Here is a 25,497-nt window from a genome sequence, read left to right as displayed (position 1 = left end):
ATTCCAGTCACCAGGTCAGACACTCACCTCCTCTGCCGTGTCCTTCTCTATGCGAACGATCTTGTTTTCCCAGTATATCCGCTGCGATTCCAGCTGGCTTGTCAGTAAGTACGAATACTAGAAGCAGAACAAACACCAGATATAAGCCATCACCGATACTGAGACCCAGTGAACGTGACCCATGATAGCCAGTAGAACTGCGTGCAGAGTCAAGGTCTCCACGGCACAGTGCTGCTCCTACACTCACAACAAACCAACTCAACTTAGAAAACTCATAAGACAAACAAACAAAACAGAACAGCTGCTGGGCCGTGGTGGTTGCATCCCAACACTCCAGGCTAGCCAGGACTACACAGACAGTCATTATTACAAGAACCAGAGAGAGAGAATGGAGATGTGGCTTTGCTTGTTGCCCAAACTGCCTCACACTTGAGGCACTGGCCACCTTCCAACCTTATCAGCTGGGACTTGAGGCTTATACTCCCATGTCAGGCTCATCAGAATCTGTTACACTTGGGTTCAACCCAGGTCAGCAGGCACTGGGCCAGAGGTACAGAGTGGAGCTTGCAATCTAGCTGGGAAAAATCCAAGAATCCAAATTTACATATATATGTAAATCTTGTTATTTTTTGTTTTGTTTTGTTTTTGAGACAGGGTTTCTCTGTGTCCTGGTTGTCCTGGAACTTGTGTTGTAGACTAGGCTGCCCTTGAACTCACAGAAATCCACTTGCCTCTGCCCGCCTCTGCCTCCTGAGTGCTGGGATTAAAGGTATGCACCACTATACCCAGCTTACTTTTATGTTTTTATAATGCTGTATGTGTGTTCTATTCATGTGTGTGCAAGGGGAGGGCAGAGTCAGCCTCCGGTATCGTTCCTCAGGCACTGTCTACTTTAGTTTTAGAGACAGGGTCTCTCACTGACCTAGGACTTACCAAGCAGGCTAGGCTGGCCAGCCAGTGGGTCCCAGAGAACTGTCTGTGTCCATCTCCTCAGTACTAGGGTTACAACCTTGCACCACCACTTCCATTCCGTAAAAACTTCAGGTTCTGGGGACTGAACTCAGCCCCTTATATTGGCATGGCAAGCACCTTGATAGACTGAGCTATCTTTCTAGTCTTTTTGTGTTTGTTTTGTTTTGTTTTTTAATTTATGTGTATTGGTGTTTTGTCTACATTCATGTCTTTGTGAGAGTGTTGGGTCCCTAAAACTGGAGTTATAGACAGTTGTGAGCTGCCATGTGGGTGCTGGGAATTTAACCTGGATCCTCTGGAAGAGCAGCCAGTGCTCTTAACTGCTGAGCCATCTCTTCAGCCCGTCTTAGGGTTCCTATTGCTGTGAAGAGACACCATGACCATAGCAACTCTTAGAAGGAAAACATTTAATTGAGGTGGTGGGTTATAGTTCAGAGGTTCAGTCCATCATCATCGTCACAGCAGAGAGCATGGCAGTGTACAGGCAGACATGGTGCTGGCTACATCGTGATCAGAAGGCAATAGGAAGTGGACTGTCTCACTGAGCGTGGCTGGAGCATAAATGAGACCTCAAAGCCCACCTCCACAGTGACACACTTCCTCCAACAAGACCACACCTAATCCAAAAAAGCCACACCTCCTAATAGTGCCACTCCCTATGGGGCCATTTTCTTTCAAACCACCACACCAGGTCTTTTTGTCTTTTTGATACAGGGTCTCATATACCCCAGACTGGCCTCAAATGTCCAGTATGGCCTCGAGCTCTTGATCTTCCTACCTTTACCTCTTTAGTGTAAATGCACATTTATATAAACTTATTCTAGTCTAGACAATTTGTAAAATGGAGACTTTGAATTTATATAAAATTCAGGGCTAGAGTGGTAGCTTAGTGGTAAAATGTGGGCTTAGCATGCGTGAGACTCTGGGTTCCACACTCAGCACCCTCCCCAATGCAACTCTAACCCACTCCTCTATCTCTGCACCCCCACTGGCAGCACTCACGACAGCAGTACTGACTGGAAGGTTTACTCACAGACCACCCTGACTAGACTGTGAACTCTGGAAATGAGGACTGTATTTGGTCTCTGTATCTCCACTGCTACATGGTGGCATGAGCCCACAGCACTGTGTGGCCACAGGTAGGAAAGGATGATGGGCTGCAGTAGACAGCTAGGACTTCTGGGAAGAGGCTGTTGACAGTCATGAGACCAGCCCAGGGCCTCTTCATCTCAAAGGACAACAAAGATGCCAGGTGTGGACACAGCAGGATGGGGCCATGGGTGTTCAGACCTGTAGGCAAGGCCAGGTGTGGTGGTGTGTCTGAATAGGCCGGCCTAGCCTACATAGTGAGTTCTAGAACAACCACAGCCTGGTACCAACTGAGGTACAACCCTACCCTGACAAGCTATTTCTTAAATATAAAATGTGGATGGCACCATTACTCAGAGTTCATATGGAAGAGATATTTATTCTAAAGACTTAATGTCAAGGGTTTGATCATTTCTGTAAATATATTAATTTATTAAGAATACAAGCCTTACAGAAGGCCACTTTTCTACATTTATCAGAACTATAAAGTCCACAAATGAGGGGCTGGAGAGATGGCTCAGCGGATAAGCACACTGGCTGCTCTTCCAGAGGACCCAAGTTCAATCTCCAGCATCTGCAAGTGGCTCAAACATCTACAATTCCAGTTCCAGGGCATCTGAGGCCCACTTCTGAGCTTCTCAGGCACCAAGCATGCATGTAGTCCAGACATACCTGTAGACATAACACTCATACACATAAAATGAAAAAAATAGATCTCAAAAAGAGTCTACTAATGAGCCAATTTCCAAACATCCATTTCCTCTGATAGTCGGGGGTTTGGGTTAGTTTTCCTGGTTAAACTTTTTTTTTTTTTTTTGAAATTTACATAAAATAGATAGGAGGATCATTAGTCTGAGGTCAAGTACTTGACAAGACCCTGTCTTGGAACCAAACCCAACCCACTGATCAGTGGTGGTGGTGGTGGTGGTGGTGGTGGTGGTGCACACCTTTAATCCCAGCACTTGTGCAAGCCCCACCCACAGGAAACAACAAAATATTACTAACCACATGAGTGACAGGACGCTCTATGTGTCCAACAGTTCTGTGGGAGGACTGTGCTACAGACAGGGTTTACCGCTCAGAAGAAAACCGAGTGTGCTAAATGTGCTGTTCCTTCAAACACATCAACTCAGAAATGGCTTTAACTACGAGCCCCAACTCACAAAGCACACACATTGAACACACCGCTGCGCACAGACAACTCCAGGGAGGAAGGGCACTGCCGGGGTTCACTCTGACCAAGTCTACTGCGTCAGCTTCTGTGGAGTCACTGACAGGAACATCCTACCTTTCGGCTTTATTGCTGCTGCAGAAGATGACCTGAATTGCCTTAACTAATGAGCCAGAACTCAAGACAACCAGGAACATCACACTGAAAACAGTGAGGCACAGGGAAGCTTAACCTTCAAAACAGAAACATTTTAGAAATTCTTCGAAGAAATGACAGAACTGAAAAAAAAAAAAATCCACACAGGGCAGATGACTGTATTAAAAGGTCAGAGCACCTTTCTCCAGGGAGCGTTGCTAGGCGACGGCTCACAGCATCTCACCTCTAACTGGAGGGCGTCTATCTTCTCTTCCTGGCAGGTGTCGCCCTCACACTCGTACTGAACGATCTTGCCATCCGTCTTGCTTGCAACCAGTCGATGGACATAATTATCTGAGACAGGAGAGTTGGCCAGAAGCGGCTCTTAGGAATGAAAAGTTCTCTGCTCTTAACTCTGAGACATTTTTGTTTTTAGAAATCTAAATTAAGCGTGGTTGCACAGGCCTTTAATCTCAGCAGTTGGGAGGCAGAGGCAGAACTGAGTTTGAGGCCAGCCTGGTCTATAAACAGAGTTTCAGGACAGCCAGGGCTGTTAGACAGAGAAACCCTATCTCAGAGAAAAAACAAACAAACAAACAAAAAAACAAAAAACAAAACAAAAAAGCCCTCTAAATTAAATGATGTATGATTTCTTTAAAAATGGGTCAAATTATTTAAACTTTAGAAAGTGAGAGAGGTTGAGAACAGACATCTAAACTCTCTCTGTAATTCTCGATCCCTAAGCATGGCACCCTCAGGGATAACCACGCAATCTGAGTTTGTCTAGCTGTCAAGAGATGACATTTCACGCTGTGAGGGAGTTTCCACAGCAAAGAGTCCAAATCAGAAAACGATCATGCACTCACCTCCAGCATAGTCCCAGACCCGATGGTTGGTAAGCTGCATGGCGTATGTGTGCTGAGTTTCCTCAAAGTGCTTGTAAGCATGCCGACTTACATACCGTCCACATCCTATGTGGCCACATATTAAACAAATCCAGAGGTTCTGCCAAGAGAGGAGATCTGAATTAGTGATGGGGGAGGGGAGGCATGTGACCTGGCTCACATGGCTTGGAAAAAAGATGACTCAGGAGCTGTTTCCACAGCCTTCTGAATACGAAGGTTCTAAAACCCAACCTTCCAGGGTCCTTATTGGTCTACCATTTCCCCTCCCTGGCTTCTGTAGAGTCCAAAGTACAGATTCACAAATGATTGGCAGGCATCTCAGTCTTTTCAAGAATCTGAACTAGAGAGATGGCTCAGCACTGGCTGTTCTTCCAGAGGATCTGGGTTCAATTCCCAGTACCCGCACGGTAGCTCACAACTATCTGTAACTCCAGTTCCAGGGGCTACAACACCCTCACACAACATGAAGGCAAAACATCAGTGCACATGAAATAAAAACAAATAAATTATTAAAAAAGAATCTGTGTGAGTACAGACAACAAAGAATTAGTCCACAAAGAATCTAAGCTGCATTGGGCAGAAGAAAATCCCAGACCATGAAAGCTTCTCATTATCATCCCCTGTCACCAGCAGTACTTACTTCCTGGACACCACACTCAAAACACTTGTTTTCTTCCACTGGCTCTGGCGTTTGACAGTATCGGCAAACAGGACACCTGTCCAGGACACAGAAGATAAGGCTGAGATTATATACAGATGTTGAAACCTGGACGATTGCTGGGCGGTGGTGGCACATGCCTTTAATCCCAGCACTCAAGAGGCAGAGACAAGCGGATCTTTGTGAGTTCGAGGCCAGCCTGGTCTATAGCGCAAGATCCAGGAGAGGTGCAAAGCCGCAAAGCTACACAGAGAAACCCTGTCTTGAAAAACAAAAAACAAACAAACAAACAAAAGCAAGAGAGAAACCTGGACTATAAACCCTCCCCTCTCGATGCTTTTTCTCTTTTTAAAAATTTATTTACTTAACTGAGATGGGATTGTTATGTGATATACACAATCAATAAAATATTGATGTATCCCTGTACGCCAGAAGAGGGCACCAGATCTCACTACAGATGGTTGTGAGCTATCATGTGGTTGCTGGGAATCAAACTCAGGACCTCTGGAAGAGCAGCCTGTGCTCTTAACCACTGAGCCATCTTTCCAGCCCTGACTCCTGAGTTTTTATTGATAAAGAATAATTAGATAAATGCATCACAGGATCTCACTACATAGTCCTGGCTGGCTTGGAGCTGGCTATGTAGACCAGGTTAATGTTGAACTCACAGAGAGAACAGCTTGTCTCTGATCCCAAGTGCTGGGACTCAAGATTTGAGCTACTACATCCAGCCAATTATTTTTGTTGTTTTTTTGAGACAGGGTCTCACTAGGTAGCCCTGGCTGACCTGGAACTTGCTATGCAGACCAGGTGGCCTAGAACTTACAGAGATCTGCCTGCCTCTTCTTCCTGAATGCTGGAGTTAAATGCATTTGCAACTGTACCTTGCTCCCAGCCAATTTTTTAAAAAAGGTTTATTTTTATTTGTATGTGTGTGCTCACCAAGGCCAAAAGAGAGGGCATCAGATCCCCTGGAGCTCGACTTACAAGTGGCTATGAATAGTTGAGCATGGGTACTGAGAACCTAACCTGGGTTTTCAGCAAGAGCAACCAGTGTACTTAACTGCTGAGCTACCTTTCAGACATACACATGACACCCCTCCCCGCTCAGGTAGTCCAGTCTGAAGATGACCTTTAACTCCTGATCCTCCTGCCTCCACCTCCCAAGTGTTAGTATTACAGGTGTGTGCCACCATGTTCAACTGGGGTAACCCTTTTCTATTATACTCAAGATGAAGTAATATTCAATACTGGTCATCAATATATTTTGTTCGATGGGTCAACGTGACAGCAAGTGGGATACAATTGTGGTTGACTGAACTGCCACCAAGAATGTAGCAAGCATCCATTCACTCTTTGGCCAGGTCATGAAGAACAGGTTTGAAAAGGCTCAGGCAGAAGGCCAAGGTCCTGCCTTGGCAAGGAGGGAGCTAAAGGTCACCTGACTTCTTTAGTGCTGAAGAAGATGGGCAGGTGCAGTGAGCATGCCTGTAGGGCCAGGACTCAGGAGAGAGGCAGGAGAACTCCATAAGCTCAAGGCTAGCCTTGGCTACATGAGTGCCAGATCAGCTGGGCTTAGATGGTAAGGGCTTTTTTTTTTTTTTGGTTTTCTGAGACAGGGTTTCCCTGTGTAGTTTTGGTTCCTGTCCTGGATCTCGCTTGTAGACCAGGCTGGCCTCAAACTCACAGAGATCCGCCAGGCCCTGTATCCGAGTGCTGGGATTAAAGGCGTGTGCCACCACCGCCCATGGAGTGTATTATATGCACCTTGTGAAGCAGTGCCCATGGAGGGCAGAAGAGACCACGGAATTCTCCGGAACTGGAGTTACAGCCCGTTGTGAGCTGTTCAACACGGATGCCGGGAACCTAACCCGGGCCCCTGCAAGAGCAGAAGTGCTCGTAACTGCCAAGCATCTCTCCAGTTCCCTTTTGCTTTTGAAATAGGTCTCATGTAGCCTAGGCTAGCCTCCACCTTTCTATGCAGCCAGGGGTGACCTGAACGTGGGTCCTCCAGCCTTCAGTTCCCTAGTACTGGGATGCACCATACTTCCTGGTTAGAGCTTGCCTAGCTTCCATGCTAGTCAGGGATTCACCAACTGAACTTTATCTCTAGACCTGAGACCTTGTTTCAATTAAAACAACAGACAGACAGGGACTGAGAGTTTAGTGGCAGAACTGTACTTAGCAAAGAGGGGGGAGAGGAAGAGAGAGGGGAGAATGAGTAAAAAAGACAGGAGGAAGTCAGGCAAAGAGGGAGGAAAAGAGAAAGGGAGAAGGAAGGGGGAGAGAGAGAGAAACTGGGAAGTAGTGATAGAAATGGTTCCTGGAGGGCTGGAGAGATGGCTCAGAGGTTAAGAGCACTGGCTGCTCTTCCAGAGGTCCTGAGTTCAATTCCCAGCAACCACATGGTGGCTCACAGCCATCTGTAATGAGATCTGACATCCTCTTTTGGCATAAAGTCAATAAAATACTCATATACTTAAGATAAATAAATAAATCTTAAAAAAAAACAAATGGCTCCTGGATTAGACAGAGCAGCTGCCACAGGTAGACAGTGGCTTCCTGTGACCCTTCTGCCCGTGTGGTGGCTGTAGCAGAGACTGGACAGGAAAACAAACTAATACCAAATTCTGATTCTGACTAGGTCATGTACCAGAATCTAGGGGAAATATTCAAAACTCTTGTAGCGCACAGTGAGTACATTTCGACATTCCACACCATCTATGAAAACATCCAGTGTACTGAAGGACTGATGCTCCTGCCAAAATCCAGCTGCCGTTGCCTCGGCCTGCCTGGAATTAAAGGCGTGGCCACAGGGCTTGGCTTCCACTTCTTTATTGTGTGGGCGGGACCGTTCTGTAGCCCAGCTGCCCTGAAACTCCTTAGCTTCCCCTCTCCAACCCAAATTATGGAATTACAGGTATGGCCACTTCAGCTTTTGAATCGACCTACTCAATTGTGTGGAGGTCAAAGGATAGTTCTGTGGAACTGGTGCTCTCTCCATCCACCACGGGACCCCTGGGGATCAAACTCAGGCATCAGACTTGACATCAAGTGTCTTTACCCAGTGAGTCATCTTGCCAGCCCTAAGCTTCAACAATTTTTTTTATTTTTACCCTTTTCTTTCGCTTTTTCGAGACAGGGTTTTTCTGTGTAACACTGGCTGTCCTGGAACTCCCTCTGTAGACCAGGCTGCCCTCGAACTCAGAGATCCACCTGTCTTCGCCTCCTGAGTGCTGGATTAAAGACAGGTGCCAGCACCGCTGACTAATTTTTATTCTGTGGGTGTCTGTGTATGTATCCACATGAATACCGGTGCCTACAGGGGCCAGAAAAGGGTTCTGTTCCCCTGAAGCTGGAGTTACAAGCGTTTGTAAGCTACCCAGTGCACTGGGACCCAAAATTGGGTCCTTTGCAATAGCAGCAAGTACTCTTCATTGCTAAGTCATCCTCTCGCCCCCCCAAAACTGTAACTTGTCATCCTCCTGACTCTACTACCCAACTTGCTGTGACTACAGGCTTGCAGGACTACATGTCGCTCGGTCTCCCGCGCCCCAATTATGCATCTGTGTGGGTCTGTCAATACACATATCTATATGTGTGTAGAGGAGAGGACAACTTAAAGGAGATTGTTTCTTCCTCTCACCAGCTGGCTCCCAGGACAAGGCCAGGCTGTCAGGTGTGGACGGAAGAGCCTTGACACCTGAGCCATTAGATGGCCCTACTGGCCTAGGACCTATGTCCAGTCACAACACTGCACACTGTTCCTTCCTCATACCTGTTGAGGCTGTGCTTTCACATATAATCACACATCCTGGGCGCACACACACACACACACAAATAAAAAAATAAACAAGTAACAATTTCTACGGGAACTGAGAGAAGGCAAGGAGAAACATCAAGGTCTTGTCCCAATTGCAATCCCAGCTTTGCAGAGACTAGGAGTGTCTGCTGATGGTTATTTTGAATTCTGGGAAGGGCAGCCCCTGCACTCACGTGGTGTCGTCCCAGCGCTGCAGACACTGGCTGTGGAAGCTGTGATTGCATAGGGTGGTGAGGATGCCATTCACAGACTCGTCCATTCGCTCCAGACAGACTGTGCACTTGGGGAGTTCCGTCAGGTCCATCACAGGGAGGCTGGCGCCCTACAGGAAACATCTAGTTAAGCCCCACCTCTCATCCTCTGCCATCTTCTTTAAACAAGAGACTTCCTGTTGCTTTTATTGTTCATTTTTGGAGACAGAGTCCCACTCCAGACCAGGTTCACTGGAACTTGAAGCAATCCTCCTGACTCAGCTTTGCAAGGCTTAAGATTAGAGGTGGGAGCCATATCTGGCATCTGCTGCTTTTTCTTTTTTTAAAGGGAGATTTTTTTTTTTCTCCACGAGATGGTGGTGCATGCCTTTAATCCCAGCACTCGGGAGGCAGAGACAGGCGGATCTCTGTGAGTTCGAGGCTAGCCTGGTCTCCAAAGCAAGTTCCAGGAAAGGCGCAAAGCTACACAGAGAAACCCTGTCTCGAAAAACAAAAAAAAACCAAACAAAAAAAAAACCAACCAAACAAACAAAAAAAACCCAGTACTCAGGAGGCAGAGCTCTGTGAGTTCGAGGCCATTTTGGTCTACAGAGTAAGATCCAGGACAGCCAAGGCTCTACATAGAGAACCTCTCTCAAAAAAAAAAAAAAAAAAAAAAAAAGAAAAAAGAAAGAAAGAAAGAAAAAGAAAAAAAGATTTAAAAAAAGATTTTTTTTTTACATGTATTGGTGTCTTACTTACACACGCCTTGTTACCACATACGTGCAGTGCCTATGGAGGCCAGAAGAAGGCATTAGATCCTCTGGAACTGGAGTTACAGAGGGTTGTGAGCCATCATGTGGGTGCTGGGAACTGAACTCAGGTTCTCTGCAGGAGCAGCAAAAGCTCTTAACCTCTGATCCATCTCTCCAGCCCCTTGTAAATCTTGCTTCTTACTTGTCTGTTTTGGACATAGGGTCTTGTTAACTCAGGCAGGCCTCAAGCTTCCTAAGTAGTTGATGATGACCTTGATGTCCTAATCCTCTTGCCTTCACCTTTTTAATTCTTAAAAATCAATTTATTTATGTCTGTGTCTGAGTGTATGTGTGTGCTCCATGTGCACGCAGAAACCTGTGAATATCAGAAGAGGACTGGAGTCACACAGGGTTGTGAGCTGCCACGTGGGTGCTGGGAACCTGAACCTGTGTCCTTGGAAAGAGCAGTCAGCGCTCTTAACTGCTTCAGTCCCAAGTCTCTACCTTGTTTGTTTGTTGGTTTGTTTTTCGAGACAGGGTTTCTCTGTGTAGCTTTGGAGCCTTTCCTGGAACTCTTTGTAGACCAGGCTGGCCTCGAACTCACAGAGATCCACCTGCCTCTGCCTCCCAAGTGCTGGGATTAAAGGCGTGCGCCACCACCGCCCAAGTAAATTTGTATGTATGTATGTATGTATGTATGTATGTATGTATGTATGTATTTACTTTAGATAGCTCGTGCTTGTGTGTGTTTGCACTCGCACGTGTGTATCTACATGCATGTGGAGGTCAAAGGACAACTTTCAGGAGTTGGTTCTCTCCTTAATCCATGTGGGTCCCATGCACTGAACTCAGGTCACTCAGCCTTGTAGTAGCAAACACTTGCTCAGTCTGTGAAGCCCTAGCTGTCCTGGAACTCAATCTGTAGACCAGATCCACCTGCCTCTGCCTCCCGAGTGCTGGAATTAAAGGCATGAGAATGCCTGGCTTTAAGGTCTCCTTGAAAAAGAAGGAAATTTTACAGCATTAGAGATACTCTCTGGCCTCAGAGCCGAACTTGCTATTTCCTATAGATGACCAAGTGAACCATCATTACATAGGCCAGCCTCGGTGGGAGTGGGGGTGGGCATGGTGGGAGGCCAAGGGTAGGGGGTGGGCTGTTCCACTACAGAAGAGAGCCACAGCAAGTAGACAGCAAGATTGACCCTTAGCACTCAGGATGCAGAGGCAGGAAGATCTCTATGAGTTCAAGGTCACCCTGGTCTACATAGTGAGTTCTAGGATAGCTAGGGCTAGCTACACAGTGAGACCCTGCCTTTATTTAAAAAAAAAAAAAAAAAAAAAAGGCTGAGCATGGTGGCATATGCCTTTAATCCCAGCACTTAGGAGGCAGAGACAAGGTGGATCTCTGTGAGTTCAAGGCTAGCATGGTCTATACAGTGAGTTTCAGGAAAGGAAAGGCTATATATAGAGAACTTCTTTCAAAAAAACCAAAACCCAAACAAACAACAAATAAACAAAAAAACAAAACAAAAACCCCAAACAAAAAACCAACCCAAACACAAAGACACATACACACACACACCAAAAAAAAAAAAAAAAAAAAAAAAAAGGAGACTAGGGTTAATATTTTGAACAAAAAATGCTTCTTTCTGCTTCAAACAGTGTCCCACTGTTCTGGGACAGTCTCCATGGTGAAGATTCTTCTGCTAAGTCTGAGTTGGGGACAGGTCTTGTTACATAGCTCTAGGCTGGCTTTCAACTCCCCAGTCCCTTGCCTCTCTTTTCTGAGTGCTGAGGCAACACGTATGCGCCACCACACCTGTTTTCTACATTTTAAAAATGAGATATAGCTGGGCAGTGGTGGCACACACCTTTAATCCCAGCACTCGGGAGGCAGAGGCATGCCGATCTCTGTGAGTTTGAGGCCAGCCTGGTCTACAGAGTGAGTTCCAGGACAGGCTTAAAGCTACACAGAGAAACCCTGTCTCGGAAAACCAAAAAAAAAAAAAAAAAGGAGATATAATTCTCCATTTTGTTTTTTTAAGCAGGGCCTTGCAATGTAGCACGTTAGCTTTGACCTTGCCATACTACCTGTGAACTCATGCTCCCCTCCCACACCCCACCTCAGTCTCCTGAGTGTTAAGATTCTGCATTTAAACCCGGTGGCTTTTAGAACAGCTACACCAATGTTTTATTGTGCCCAAAGTACCACCATCTAATCTGTCAACATTCCTTCACCCCAAAAGAACCTCCACCACTGTTAGCTGGTCCCTCCCATTCTGTTTTCTCCAGACTCCAGAACCAGTTTTCTGTCTCTCCTCTCAAGCTCCACAGTAAGGCCTTTCTGGAGGTTTCTACAAACATCTTAACAGTCGATCTTACACCAATCAGCAGCACTTCTCGTGAGATCTAGGAAGCCTTCACACTTACATCTTCAGATTTCAGCACTTCAGCCCTTTCCACGTAGACCAGCTGGCAAACGTCATCTTCAATGGAGTTGAACTGGCGGCCGTTGCATGCCATGTAGAAGCTATCGGCGTCAGCCTGTGCCCACCAATGGGGAGAGGCAAAAATAAAGGGCGGTCGGTCACGGAAGATGCTCTCCCCACTCTCCCACTCCCCGACGTTTACAGTCAGAAAAGAAGGAGAGTAGAAGTGGCATGCCCTGGAGCCAGAATCAACAGAGTTCTGCACCACCTCTGTCTGTAGGCTTGGCCTCCAAGGCAGAAGGCATCACTGTGTGCTGAGCAGAGCTGTGCACTGCTAACATTCAACCAGCCACACACAGTCAACACATTCCCGGGTAGCTCTTTCCACTCTAGTCATCATTTGTGTGGCAGTTGAGAGAAGATACTTCTTACAATTCTGGAACTAAACATAACTGATGACAGTCACCGAATTCTTAAAAAAAACAAAAACCAGCCAGGTGGTGGTAGTGCACCTTTAATCCCAGCACTTGGGAGGCAGAGGCAGGTGGATCTCTGTGAGATCGAGGCCAGCCTGGTCTACAGAGGGAGTTCCAGGACAGCCAGAGAAACTTTGCCTCAAACAAGCAAGCAAGCAAGCAAACAAACAAACAAAAACCCAAACTAGCAGCCTTGTTAAAGAATAGGCCCAGTGGATGAAATCCAGCTCCTCTTCAGTAAACGGAATGAGAACAACACAAGCTGGCTAGATGAACACCCCACTAGGAAGGTGCTGCACAAGCCAGGGCTCCTAGCACAGGTCAAGGTGTCTGAACTGGTGCTGGAGAGATTGCGCAGCTGTTAAGAACACTGGCTGCTCTCCCAAAGGCCCAGGGTCCAGTTCCCCACATGGCAGTTTACAAGCATCTGTAACTCTAGCTCAGGAACTCTGACGCCTTCTTCTGACCTCCACCACCACCAGGCCCACACGGAGGACATACACATATATGCAATAAACATATACACATATAATTAAAAAGTCAGGCAGTGGTGGTGCATACCTTTAAATCCTAACACTAAAGAGGCAAAGGCAGGCAAATCTCTGAGTTCGAGGCCAGCCTGGTCTCTAGAGTGAGTTCTAGGACAGACAGGGCTACAAAGAGAAATCCTGTCTCAAAAAAATAAAAAGAGGTCCAAGACTAGCCAGCCTTTTACATACTGAGCTGTGTTCTGTTGTGGTGGAGTCTAGATAAAGAGAGAGACAGCAAGGGAAAAGCAAATCAAACCCCTGGCTCAGGCTTAGTGGAAAGCAACAAGACAACTCCAGTGATTTTTTGTTTGTTTGTTTGTTTGTTTGTTTGTTTGAGACAGGGTTTCTCTGTGCAGTCCTGGCTGTCCTGGAACTTGCTCTGTAGACCAGGCTGGCCTCGAACTCACAGAGATCTGTCTGCCTCTGCCTCCCAAGTGCTGGGAGTAAAGGCTGCGCTACCACTGCCTGGCCTTCTTGAAAACAGTTTTTGCACCGGGAGGTGGTGGTGGTGGTGGTGGTCGCAGCGCAGGCCTTTAATCCCAGCACTTGGGAGGCAGAGCCAGGTGGATCTCTGTGAGTTCAAGGCCAGCCTGGGCTACAGAGTGAGTTCCAGGAAAGGTGCAAAGCTACACAGAGAAACGCTGTCTCAAAAAACCAAAAAGAGTCATATAAAAAAAAAAGAAGAAAGAAAACAGTTTTTAATTCCACTCCAGTGATATAATCACACGGTGGATTCTTAACTTATTATTTTATGTGTAAGGGTGTTTTGCCTGTAAGTATGTGCACCACGTGCCTGCAGTGCCTCGGGAAGCCAGAAGAGGGCATCTGACTCCCAGTAACTAGTTACAGATGGTTATGAGCTGCCATATGGTTGCCAGAAACTGAACCCAGATCTTTTCCAAGAGCAGCCAGTGCTCTTAACTGCTGAGTCTTTCTCTAGCCTCACATTTTGGATTTTTGGTTATTTATGTTTTCTTCATATAAGCCAGTGAACTGAGCCCTGAGAAAGGATGGTCAATTTTGAAGTCCCACCCTAGCCTCTTGAGTTCGGAGATTGCAGGTGTGCACTATCATACCAAGCAAAACAGGTTTGCTATTGTTTCATGGGTTTGTGGAGCCTAGGCTGGCATCAAATTCCTGATCTTCTCCCATACTGAGATTATGGGCATCTACCACCATGCTCAGCCAAAATGTCCCTCTTTCTCAAGTGACACTGTCCACAGCTGAGGTCTCCAATGTGAACACACTGGCATCCTTTTTACAATGCAGGTATTAAAAATGCAGGCTGGAGACCCTTTCTCAAACAAAACAAAACAAATCTGCACTGTGCAAATGTTGCATGGGACTAGGTGAGAGGGCTGCACCAGGGAAGCAGAGGAAGAGGGATAGAGTCTGAGGGCAGCTGGGTGGTGGTGGCGGCACACTCAATTAACTCCAGCACTTGGGAGGCAGAGGCAAGTGGATCTCTGAGTTCGAGGATAGCCTGGTCTACAGAGTGAGTTCCAGGACAGCAAAGGCTACACAGAGAAACCCTGTCTCAAAAAACCAAAAAAATAAAAAATAAAAAGGATTCCCAGGGCACCTGGGACTAGTGATCCACACAACTGGCAGATCTCCGATGGTTCAAAGGCAGACTGGAGTCTAGGACAGTGAACACCCTGTCTCAAAAGGACAAACAACTGAAAAAAGATTTTGAGGGCAGGGGCTGGACATGGATCAGAGGTAAAGAGCACTTGCTCTTTCAGAGTACCCAGGTTTGATTCCCAGAACCCACGTGGTGGTTCAACCATCCTTAACTCCAGTTCCAGGGATCCAATGCCCTCTTCTGAGCTCCAAGGACACTGCACACACATGGTGCACAACATACATACAGGCAAAACATTTATACGCAGAAAATTAAATAAATCTAAATTTTTTTTTTTTAAGTTTGAGGGCAGTCTTCATGACATCAGACTTTGTCTCAGAACAAGACAAAATGTTAGAATTGTATACAACCAAAAATTTAGCTGCGGTGGTGGCGCATGCCTTTAATCCCAGCACTCAGGAGGCAGAGGCAGGCGGGTCTCTGTGAGTTCGAGGCCAACCTGGGCTACAGAGTGAGTTTCAGGAAAGGTGCAAAGCTACACAGAGAAACCCTGTCTCAGAAAAACCAAAAAAAAAAAAAAAATTTAAAGAATTCCAACTTTTATTTTTGCTGTTTAATTTTGCTGTTCCTTCATTAAAGACTGAATCTCCTGGAGGTCACACCACTGACTCCTAAATTTTCATGAACCTCCAATGAAAGCCAAGACAACAGGAGCCAGCAAGATAATGCAGAGGGTAAAGCACTTGCCACCAAGCCTAACAGCCTGGGTTCGAGTCCTGAAACTCACATAGTAGGAGAGAACTGACTGCCACCAACACACACACACACACACACACACACACAGAGAGAGAGAGAGAGAGAGAGAGAGAGAGAGAGAGAGAGAGAGAATGTAGATAGTTAGGGCCAACAGAAATCACAAAATATTTAGAAGACTTTTTAGTTGTCTTGTAAAGAGGGGCCTGAGAACTTGGACAGCTGCCTGTAAAGGCACTCAGGCCGCAGTCTTCACGGGACACATCTGATCTAACTTTGGGAAGTGACTAGCTGGATCTTATTTGCACCTGTTCTGTGGGCCCCTTCAGTGCAGAGTCCTAAGTATACGAGTACACAGTTGTCAATTGGACTTTACAAAGTATGCCACCACCTGGGATATTAAAAATGTATTTGGAGAGCTGGAGAGATGGCTCAATGGTTAACAGCACTGGTTGCTCTTTCAGAGGAACCAGGTTTGGTTCAACAACACATTGCTCACAACCATTTTTAACTCCAGCTCCGGAGGAATGCGATGCCCTCTTCTGGTCTCCAAGGACACTGCACACAAGTGGGGCACAGGCGGATCTAGGAGCAAAACGCCCCCACACTGAGGCACTTTAGAGACAGTGGCTCTCTAGCTGGTTAGACTTGGCAGCATGTGTAATGCGAAGAACAGTGATAACATCACAGGTCCAGTGATGACAGCTCTGTCCTCACCCTTCTGCACACAAGGCAGGCAGTGTCTTGGTTGGTACCCCTGGAGGCCTGAGAATTCTGTCATCTCTGTTCCAAAGGTGAGGAATTGGTTGCAGAGAGGCTAGTGATTAGTTACACACTGCTAGACATCAATAACCAAGATGGATGAGGCCACTTTAGTCCCTAGGAGTGGGACACAAGTGTGGGTCAGGGGACACTCACTGTTTGCAAGTCACTAGTAACAGCAATTCTTTACAGTGTCTACAACTGTGATTACCAGACACTACAAGGGAAAAGGCACAGAACTAAACTGGAAAATGTCTAAAAATGTACTAAGCCCAAATCTGACATTCAAGTTCATGCCTATAATCCCAGGTCAGGAGGCTGAAGCCACGAGTGTGTTTGGGGGTTCAAGGCTAGCCTGGACTAAAAAGTGGAAGAAAAAAAAAAGTGAATTCCATGGCATCATATATTCACAATGAGACCTTATCACAAATAAAATAAAACAATATTTTAAAAAATTATAAAATTGGGCCCAGGATGGTAGTACACATCTTTAGGTCCAGCACTTTGGAGGCAGAGGCAGGTGGATCTCAGTGAGTTAGAGGCCAGTCTGGTCTACAGAGTGAGTTCCAGGACAGTCAAGGCTACACAGTGAAACTCTTGTCTTAAAAAACCAAAACCCGGGGCTGGAGAGATGGCTCAGCGGTTAAGAGCACTGGCTGTTCTTCCGGAGGTCCTGAGTTCAATTCCCAGCAACCACATGGTGGCTCACAACCATCTGTAATGGGATCTGGCGCCCTCTTCTGGTATGCAGGCACAACACTGTATGCATAATAAATAAATAAAATCTAAAAAATAAAAAAAAAAAAAAAAACCAAAACCAACCAAATAAACAAACAAAAAAACCAATACACACACACACACACACACACACACACACACACACACACCAGTGAGATGGCTCAGCAGGTAAAGGCACCAGCTGCCAAGCCTCATCATCCCTGGGACTCACATGGTAGATGAAGAAAACCACCTCCTATAAGTTGTCCCCTCTGATCTCCACGTGTACCCAAACATGCAGATACATACTCATAAAAAATAAACAAACAAACTGTAATCTGTAAAAGCTGTATACAGGGGCCAGTGAGATGGCTCAGTGGGTAAAGGTGCTTGCCCCCAAGTCTAACAACCTGAATCCAATCCCTGTTACCTCCCTCTGGATTCTTGAACGAGGGAGCCCATGTCATGAGTTCCCTTTTACCCACAAACCTCAGTGACCCATCAGAGTGGCAAGAACAAATGACCTGTCACACACACATTTGTAAACTAGAATGATGGGGCAGTTTATCTGGAGGAAACCGTTGACCCCAGAAGTAAGAGAAGTTAATTTTTCACAAAGTAAAACCTAGTCAGATTTCAATGGACAAATATCACAGGATATAAAAACACAACAAGCCGGGCAGTGGTGGCGCATGTCTTTAATCCCAGCACTCGGGAGGTAGAGCCAGGCGAATCTCTGTGAGTTCGAGGCTAGCCTGGTCTACAGAGCAAGTTCCAGGACAGGCACCAAAACTACACAGAGAAACCCTATCTCGAAAAACAAATAAACAAGCAAAACAAAACAACAACAACAAAAAAAAACACAACAAAGCTGGGACAGCTCCTTAGTAAGGCGAGTGGTTGCCAAAGCTCATACAGACATACACATGCTCTTACCTCAGCACAGGAAGAGATGATAACCCTTCCTAATTCAGAACTGCACAGGCACTTCCGAATCTGAGGACATCACTGATCTTTCGGTGTATCTGCCTCTCTGTACTGTCGACCATCCTTTTTTTTTTTTTTTGTTTTTTGTTTTTCGAGACAGTTTTCTCTGTGTAGCCCTGGCTGTCCTGGAACTCACTCTGTAGCCCAGGCTGGCCTCGAATTCACAGAGAACTGCTTCCTGAGTGCTGGGATTAAAGGTGTCGACCATTCTGAACACTACAATATTAGACCTACATCAATATTTAAAACAACAAATGGGAAGCTGGAGATATTCACCCTGCTCTTGCGGAGGACCAGGCTTTAGTTCCCAGCACCCATGCGGGGTGGCCTGCAACTCCAGGTCCAGGGGACATGACACATGATGCATTCTCTGGCTCCCATGGGTACTGCACTCACACACACAGGCACAGGATTAAAAATTTAAAGAAAAAAAATCTTAAAAAAAATGATTTTATTTTCTAAAATGTCTAAAGAGCATCTTGTAGGCAGAATGAAGGAAGCGGGGACGATGACACCGACCACAGACATGCGTGGGCTTCTGTGTCACTGGACAAATCAATCACCACTGGATAAGCACCACTGGATGAGCGCTGGATCTCACATCCAGTTTGATGCACAGGAACCATGAGTCAGGTGTGGGGCAAGTCTGTCATCAAGCAACCCAGGGGACGAGGCACGAGGTTGCAAGTTCAAGGTCTACCTGAGCTACAGAGTGAGTACAAAGGCGACCTGGGCAACTTAGTGAGATCTTGTCTCAAAATATAAAAAAGGAAAGAAAGAGCTGGAAAGACAGTCAGTGGCAGAGCATTTACCTAGTTATGTGTGAGGTGTTGGGACTAATCCCCAGGACCATAAAAATTAACAATTAATAAGTAATTTTTTTAATTTTTAAAAATTATGCTGGGCAGTGGCACACACCTTTAATCCCAGCACTTGGGAGACAGAGGCAGGAGGATCTCTGTGAGTACGAGGCCAGCCTGGGCTACAGAGCAAGTTCTAGGACAGCCAGGGCTACACAGAGAGAGACCCTGTCTCAAACCCCCCCCCAAAAAAATTATGACAGTGCAGGGCAGGGGAACAATGGATAATGCCTCTAACTACAGATGGGAAGATCCTAGGTTCAATGCATGGCTGGTTTGGTCATCTTAGTTTTTTTTGGTTGGGTGTGGTGGCATACACCTTAATCCCAACCTGGGGAAGCAAAGGCAGACAGATCTCTGTGAGTTCTAGGCCAGCCTGGTCTTCAAAGCAAGTACCAGGCAAGCCAAGGCTAGACAGTAAGACCCTGTTTATTAAAAAAAAAAAAAAAACAACGCAACTGTAATTGTATTTTTAATAGCTATGGGGTATGACTACGTTGACCACACCCTAATAGAAACATAACCACATTTGTGGCATAAACCACCCACAGCTGGCATCACAGTTACAACAGCACGTCCACAACAGAACAACGTTCAGCACCTCAACTTTACCTGTGCGCTGAACTTGATCAGCACCATATACTGATTGGGAGTAGAGTCTCTGATGATTTTCATCTGCTCAATCACGTCATTGAAGGGGGCAACAAACTTCATAAGGTCGTGACTGGTCATGGTGGCAGGGACGGTGAGGACACACAGCATGGCACTACGCCGCACATCTTCCTTTAAGGAGGTCATCTTACTGAGGACGACAACGAGACCACCTTGAGGAGTCTGGAGAACGCTAACCCAACAACTCTTTCATGCAAGAAAATACAAAAAAATAAAACGCCCAATATTTCACCATCAACCTAAACAACTTGTGAGTTTCCTTGAAAATACATACCTATGACTACACCTGAATCCTTTCATGTGTATTTTTAGGCAGTCTCTAAATGTTCCATATTACCCCCAACCAAAGTTTTCAATCTTTTTAAAATATTTTTATTAGACCCTTGAGAATTTCACACAATGCATTTTGAGTATATTCACCCCACCCAGCTCCTCTCCAGAATTTTCCTTTTTTTTCTTCTGGTTTCCAAGATAAGGTTTCTTTACATAATAGCCCTGGCTGTCCTGGAACTCACTCTGTAGATCAGGCAGGTCTCAAACTCACAGAGATCCACCTGCCTCTGTACTAGCCAGACTCAGTGTTTTATTCTTTTTTTTTTTTTTTTTTTTTTGGTTTTTTGAGACAGGGTTTCTCTGTGTAGCTTTGGAGCCTGTCCTGGAACTCACTCTGTAGCCCAGGCTAGCCTTGAACTCACAGAGGTCCACCTGCCTCTGCCTCTCGAGTGCTGGGATTAAAGGTGTGCACCACCACCGCCCGGCTAGTGTTTTATTCTTAAAAAAAAAAAAAAAAAAAAGATTTATTTTTATGTGTTTGCTTACATATATGTCTGTGTACCACATGTAGGCCTGGTGCCCAGAAGAGCATGAGATTCCCTAGAACCTGAGTTACAGACAGTTATGAGCTTCCTTGTCGGTGCTGGGAACTGAACCCAGGTCCTCTGGAAGAGCAGCAAGTGCTCTTAACCGCTGAGCCATCTCTCCAGCACCGTGTTTTAGTCTCTTTAATTGTTGGTAATAATCTATTGTTGAGTAACTCTGAAGCACGGTACCACTGTGAACTTTTCTGGAGAGCTCTAGAGGAAGAAAGAGCTCTAAATCCTGGTGAGGATTCTAACCCTGAGGATGGGAAGATCACAGACAGTGCTGCCGAGCCAAGCAGCTGGGAGGAGGGGAGAACCCTCTACAGGGCAGTTTGATTGGCAGCTGTGCTCCAAACTGGCTACCTGATGACGGGCTGTGTTCCCAGGAGGGATCCGGGGAACAAGTTAGGACAAGGACAGTCGCTGAGACATCGCCAATTATCCTGTCCAGGGGGCGGAAGGCCCAAGTGTTCATCTATCCAAGTGCTTCCTTTCCTTGAACTTCCAAAACAAGCTTTAAAAAACAAAACAAGGGCTGGAGAGATGGCTCCGCGGCTAAGAGCACCGACTGTTCTTCCAGAGGTCCTGAGTTCAATTCCCAGCACCCACATGGTGGCTCACAGCCATCTGTAATGAGATCTGGTGCCCTCTTCTGTGTACATAATAAATAAGTAAATCTTAAAAAAAAAAAAAAAAAGTACTTGAAAAAACAAAACAAAACAAAACAAAAAAACCAAAAACACCAGGGGAAAAGGTGTACAAAGGCAGGTCTAGTAGTACACACCTTTATAGGCTGATCTCTATGAGTTCCAGCCAGGGCTACACAGTGAGACCTTGTCGCAAAAACAAAACAAAACAAAAACAAACAGAAAAAAAACCCTCAAAAACAAAATAAAAACGAAGTCATACAAGAGGTATTCTAATTGAAATGAGTTAGCTGGCTTCTGAGCTACGGTACAGTTGTGGTAAGGACATGGCCATGTGGTGCTTTGCCTCACTTGATTTTAAATTCCCCAATACCCATGTCTAACAGCTAACAGAATACTTTCCAGAACATTTCTTTTTGTTGTTGTTGTTTTTGAGATAGAGTCTCTCTGTGTAACAGCCCTTACTGTCCTGGAACTAGATTTTAAACCAGACTGGCCTCACAGAGATCCGCCTGCTTCTGTCTGTAGTGCTCGGATTAAACGTGTGTACCACCAGGTCCAGCTCCACAGCATTCCTTAAGTGCATCTACATATTTATTTTTAAGTAAGGGAAGCTTTGACCCAATCGACACCGTCAAACACAGGGCAGCTCAGAACTCTCCAGTACACAGTTCCTAAAGGCAGTATGTTGTTAAGCCTTCAGGCCCACAGGGTTTTCTCCCTACTCAAAGGGGAATGAGAGCAGTCCAGAGGAAAAGAGCTTCTCTTACTTGGTCTTATACAGGTGCATGATGCCGTGGACTATTTCAACGGAGGGGTTGCCACTGAAGAAGGAAATCTGATCTGGGAGCTGCTTGGACGGGGAGTCTGGGGCTGTGTTCGCCGACTCACTCTGCTTTCTGCTTCTCTGCGCGGACAGGGAGGCTGCTGAAGACTTCTTCTCTTCCATTGTCTCTCTCATCTCATCTTACAAAAGCAAAAATTAGCAGATCGCAAACAGCTGGAAATATGCTGAAGGAGCCTAAGTTAGAATTTCAAGCCAGAGAATGAACTGTGACGGAGACACTATGCTGTACTGCATTAAGAACACTAGAGGCCGAAGCAGGAGGGCCGCAGATGTGGGCTCTTGTGAGAGACCCTGTCACAGACACAAACAACCACAGTGACAGAATGGCTAGGGGTTGGGAACATCTTAACTTTACAGCTTTCCCTGCCTGAAAATAACTCCTCACACCCTTGTAAAAATATGGGAACACCCTCTAAAACCCAAGAAGGGCCCCTCCCACATCTATCAGTACCCCAACCCAGCAGCAAGTCCCGTCCCACATCCAGCAGCACCCCAACACAACAGGCAACATTCACCACCTACTCCCCAATGAGACAGGCAATCAGAGTGCTCTGAAAACCGAACCTTCCAGTTCTGACCACACCTATGCTGGAGATGCAGAAGGCATCCACTCCCTCAGCTGAGGAGGCCAGCAGGGGAGGGAGGGCACTGCAAGCTTACCCGGATGTACCGCTCCTTGGAGCACTCCCCATCACAGTTAAGAATCCACTTCGTTACACTCAATCGATTTTTTTCCCTTTATTATTCTTTTGGAACAGGGTCTTCTTATGTTATCATCTGTTTCCAAACTCCAGGGTTTAAATAACCCTTTTGCGTAAGCCCCCACATTGGCTGAACTAAAGACATGTACCTCTACACTCAATTTTAGTACCATTTAGGAAAAAAATTAAAGAAAAAGAAATGTGGCTTCACAAAATCACACAGAGCACACAAGGGGTGAGAAATAAAAGCGCGCTGAAGCTAGGGCTCAGTTGGTAGAATGTTTGCCTACATGCGTGAGGCTGTGGGTCTGCACCACAGCCCCAGAGAAACTGGATATAATGGTATGGACACACAATCCCCCAACATTCAGGAGGTGGATTAGATGTTCAAGGTCATCCTCAGCTTCATACACTGTACGAGATTAGTGTGGGCTAAATAAGACCTTGTGTTAAAAAAAATTTAAAAATAGAAAGACGCCAGAGGTGAGCCCCATGGGCTCACAATTCAAAAGCAAGGCCAGGTTCCCGAGGGCATACCTGGGCTGGCCTTCATGGTCTCGATAATCACATCAGTCATTTCCCGACGGCCAAGGTGCTGGTGGATGATGGCTGCTTTCTCCCCTGGTGACTTCCCTTCTAGACAGGCGGTAGCTGAAGCCAGTGCCTTCTTTTTGATCTCCTCATCGGACATCTCCCCAGCTGAAGAACACATGAATGATTTATACCCGATGACAGAACAAGTTCCCCTGACTTCTCGGCACTCCAATCGATAGGGTTCCTCCTTGTCTACTGCGTTCCCCCAATGGGTGAGACTGAGTTTGCTGAGCGTGCCTCAGCCCCTCCAGGACTCCTACGGCACACCCCCCACCCCACCCCTGGCAACTGTCAGTGGCATCCATCACGATGATCTCAGAAACATGGGCTGTTCCAGTGAAATCATGTACTTAAAACAAACCCCCAGCAATAAAAGGCCTCCCAGAATGTTCCACGGTGACTATACCTAGATGAACTACCATGAGCAGCACCCCAGTAAACTGAGAGCCTATGTTGTGGCCCAAATACAAGTCTCTCGAATAAACGGCGGCGTTTCCGAGACCCTGAGACCAGGACTGAAATACCCTCAACACCAGCTCTGAGGCAGATCCCAGGCTTGTCCAGCGGGCACTCATCCCACACCACCCAGCATGCAGTAGAAGCTCTCACTCTTTTATCTTTGTTGCATAAATGACTTCATGATTGGGCCCACGAAGATACCTGGATCTGCCTAATGCCAACTTTGTTGACTCTCAGAACTAGCGGGTCACTTTGAGCCCTTGAAAGATGCTTGTAACCTCGAAATACATCACACTCCTTCGAGTACAAATTGCACAACAGGGTAAGACCACCATCTTCCACTGCTCCTCTAAATGCTGGACTCACGGAGGGTGTCCAGTGGTGCCATTTCCCGTGAACAAGCGTCATCCCGGCTCCCCAAGCTAAAGAAGTCTTCCTGTTTCCCTTTTCCATCAACTTATCACATTGATTCCGTGTACCACAAATTAGAGACCACGTCTAATTCTCCGCACGACGAAGCTCTGACACATAACCAAGCCATCACCCTCCCACACACCTTTTTTTTCCTTTCCTGTTTGTTTGTTGGGACAGGTTTCCCTGTAACCCAGACTGGCTTGTGGTTCGCCGGTCCTCCTGCCTCCCCCTCGGGAGTCTCTCTAATCTCCTGAACCAATGTCACCAGGTAATGTTTGGACGATCAAGGGAAGAGTCGGAGCTGCACGGCCCACGAAGGAACGTCAGATTCCCGGGCCCAGCTGGGTTAGCATCCCCGTTCCAGCCACTCACACCTAACTTTAGGCAAATCATTTCACCACAGGCCTGTCGTCTCCCAGTTTGGAAAAGGCACCGAGCATCCCACCCCCACCCCACCTCCACCCCCAGGCCGCGCTTTCTCGCGGCGAAAGCATCGGGGGGGGGGGGGGGGGGGGACGACGTCGAGCCAGGGGCACCTGGTTCCCCCGGGGGGTGGCGGGGGCGGGTGGAGCGAGGGCGGCCGACCCGCCGGCCCTGCGCGAGGCCGCGGACTCACCGGCGGCGCTGAAGCCGAAGTCGGCGGGGACAGGCGAGTGACCCGCGAGTTCCAGTCGGATGACTACCAGTGACACACTCATAGGGCAGGCGCTGGTCGGCGTGGGCCCCGGCGGGATCAGGGAAGGCTGCGGGCCGAGCCCAGAGCCCGAGCGGCCCGCGGTGGGCAGCGCCGCCACCGCCTCGGAGCCGCGGCCGCCGCCTCAGCAGCGGCAGCCCTCTCGCGCAGCCCGGCCGAGCCACAACAACCTCTACTTCCGCCTCCCGGCCGCCGTCTCCGACCCGCGGGGTCGCGCACGCGCATGCGCCAGCGGGAAGGAGGCGCGGCACCACCACCTCCCCGCCCCTCCCCCGGCGCGCATGCGCCCTGCGCCGCCCGAGGCTGAAACTTGGCTGGACGGACTCCTCCGAGATTGTTGGAGGAGAGAGTGCTTTTGGTCGGTGCAGAGCGTTCCGGGCTCTTTTTTTTTTTTTTTTTTTGCGTTCGACCCCTCGCTTCTTGCGTCCCGCCCACGCTCCGGCAGGGTTCTCCCGGGCTTTTTGATTTCCTGGGTCTTCGACCTCAGGGTCTTAACTTTATGCAGGTATGGCGATGGGATGGTTAGGAACGCAGGGGCTTCACAGATGACCACTAGAGCCTGGCACTGCGGGGCTTTGTGGGATACCTTCGCAGACACGGAAAACAGACCCTGGCCGGATGACCTTCAGCTCTCGTGCCACCATCTGAGCTAGTCGTGGCGTTAACACCGCACGTTTGTGTGAAACGAAACGCTGTGTGGAGACAGGGATAAGCCGTGAAGCCTATAGGTTGTGGTTGAGTTTGGTTTTGTTGTTTGGTTGTTTTGAGACAGGGACTGGTGTAGCGCAGCCTGGTCGAACTCTGTATGTTA

General features: G+C 47.2%; 2 protein-coding genes across 3 annotated transcripts in view; one reads left to right on the top strand and one right to left on the bottom strand.

Annotated features, from left to right (window-relative positions):
• On the bottom strand, positions 1-25,290 carry Brap (BRCA1 associated protein). 2 transcript variants are annotated; one of them, XM_059248778.1, is made up of 10 exons: positions 25,273-25,290; positions 23,063-23,224; positions 21,748-21,943; positions 19,411-19,600; positions 12,130-12,243; positions 8,927-9,075; positions 4,913-4,988; positions 4,234-4,372; positions 3,612-3,721; positions 1-117 (listed from the first exon to the last, which is right to left on the bottom strand). In XM_059248778.1, the coding sequence occupies exons 2-10, from the start codon at positions 23,214-23,216 to the stop codon at positions 16-18; spliced, it is 1,230 nt and encodes a 409-aa protein (XP_059104761.1). In that variant the 5' UTR covers positions 23,217-23,224; positions 25,273-25,290; the 3' UTR covers positions 1-15. The 2 variants fall into 2 exon arrangements, with proteins under 2 accessions (XP_059104761.1, XP_059104760.1); XM_059248777.1 differs by lacking the exon at positions 25,273-25,290 and adding an exon at positions 24,609-24,823.
• Acad10 (acyl-CoA dehydrogenase family member 10) overlaps positions 25,102-25,497 on the top strand; it is a 48,660-nt gene continuing 48,264 nt past the window's right edge. The window contains exon 1 of the mRNA XM_059248775.1: positions 25,102-25,191. The gene's annotated coding sequence lies outside the window, so the exon portion shown is untranslated. The remainder of the gene's footprint in view (positions 25,192-25,497) is intronic.

The sequence above is a fragment of the Peromyscus eremicus genome, chromosome 23 (genome assembly GCF_949786415.1).
Source record: "Peromyscus eremicus chromosome 23, PerEre_H2_v1, whole genome shotgun sequence".
NCBI lineage: Eukaryota > Metazoa > Chordata > Mammalia > Rodentia > Cricetidae > Peromyscus > Peromyscus eremicus.
The sequence above is the reverse complement of the archived record's forward strand: the minus strand, read 5'-3'. Positions and strand labels throughout refer to the sequence as shown.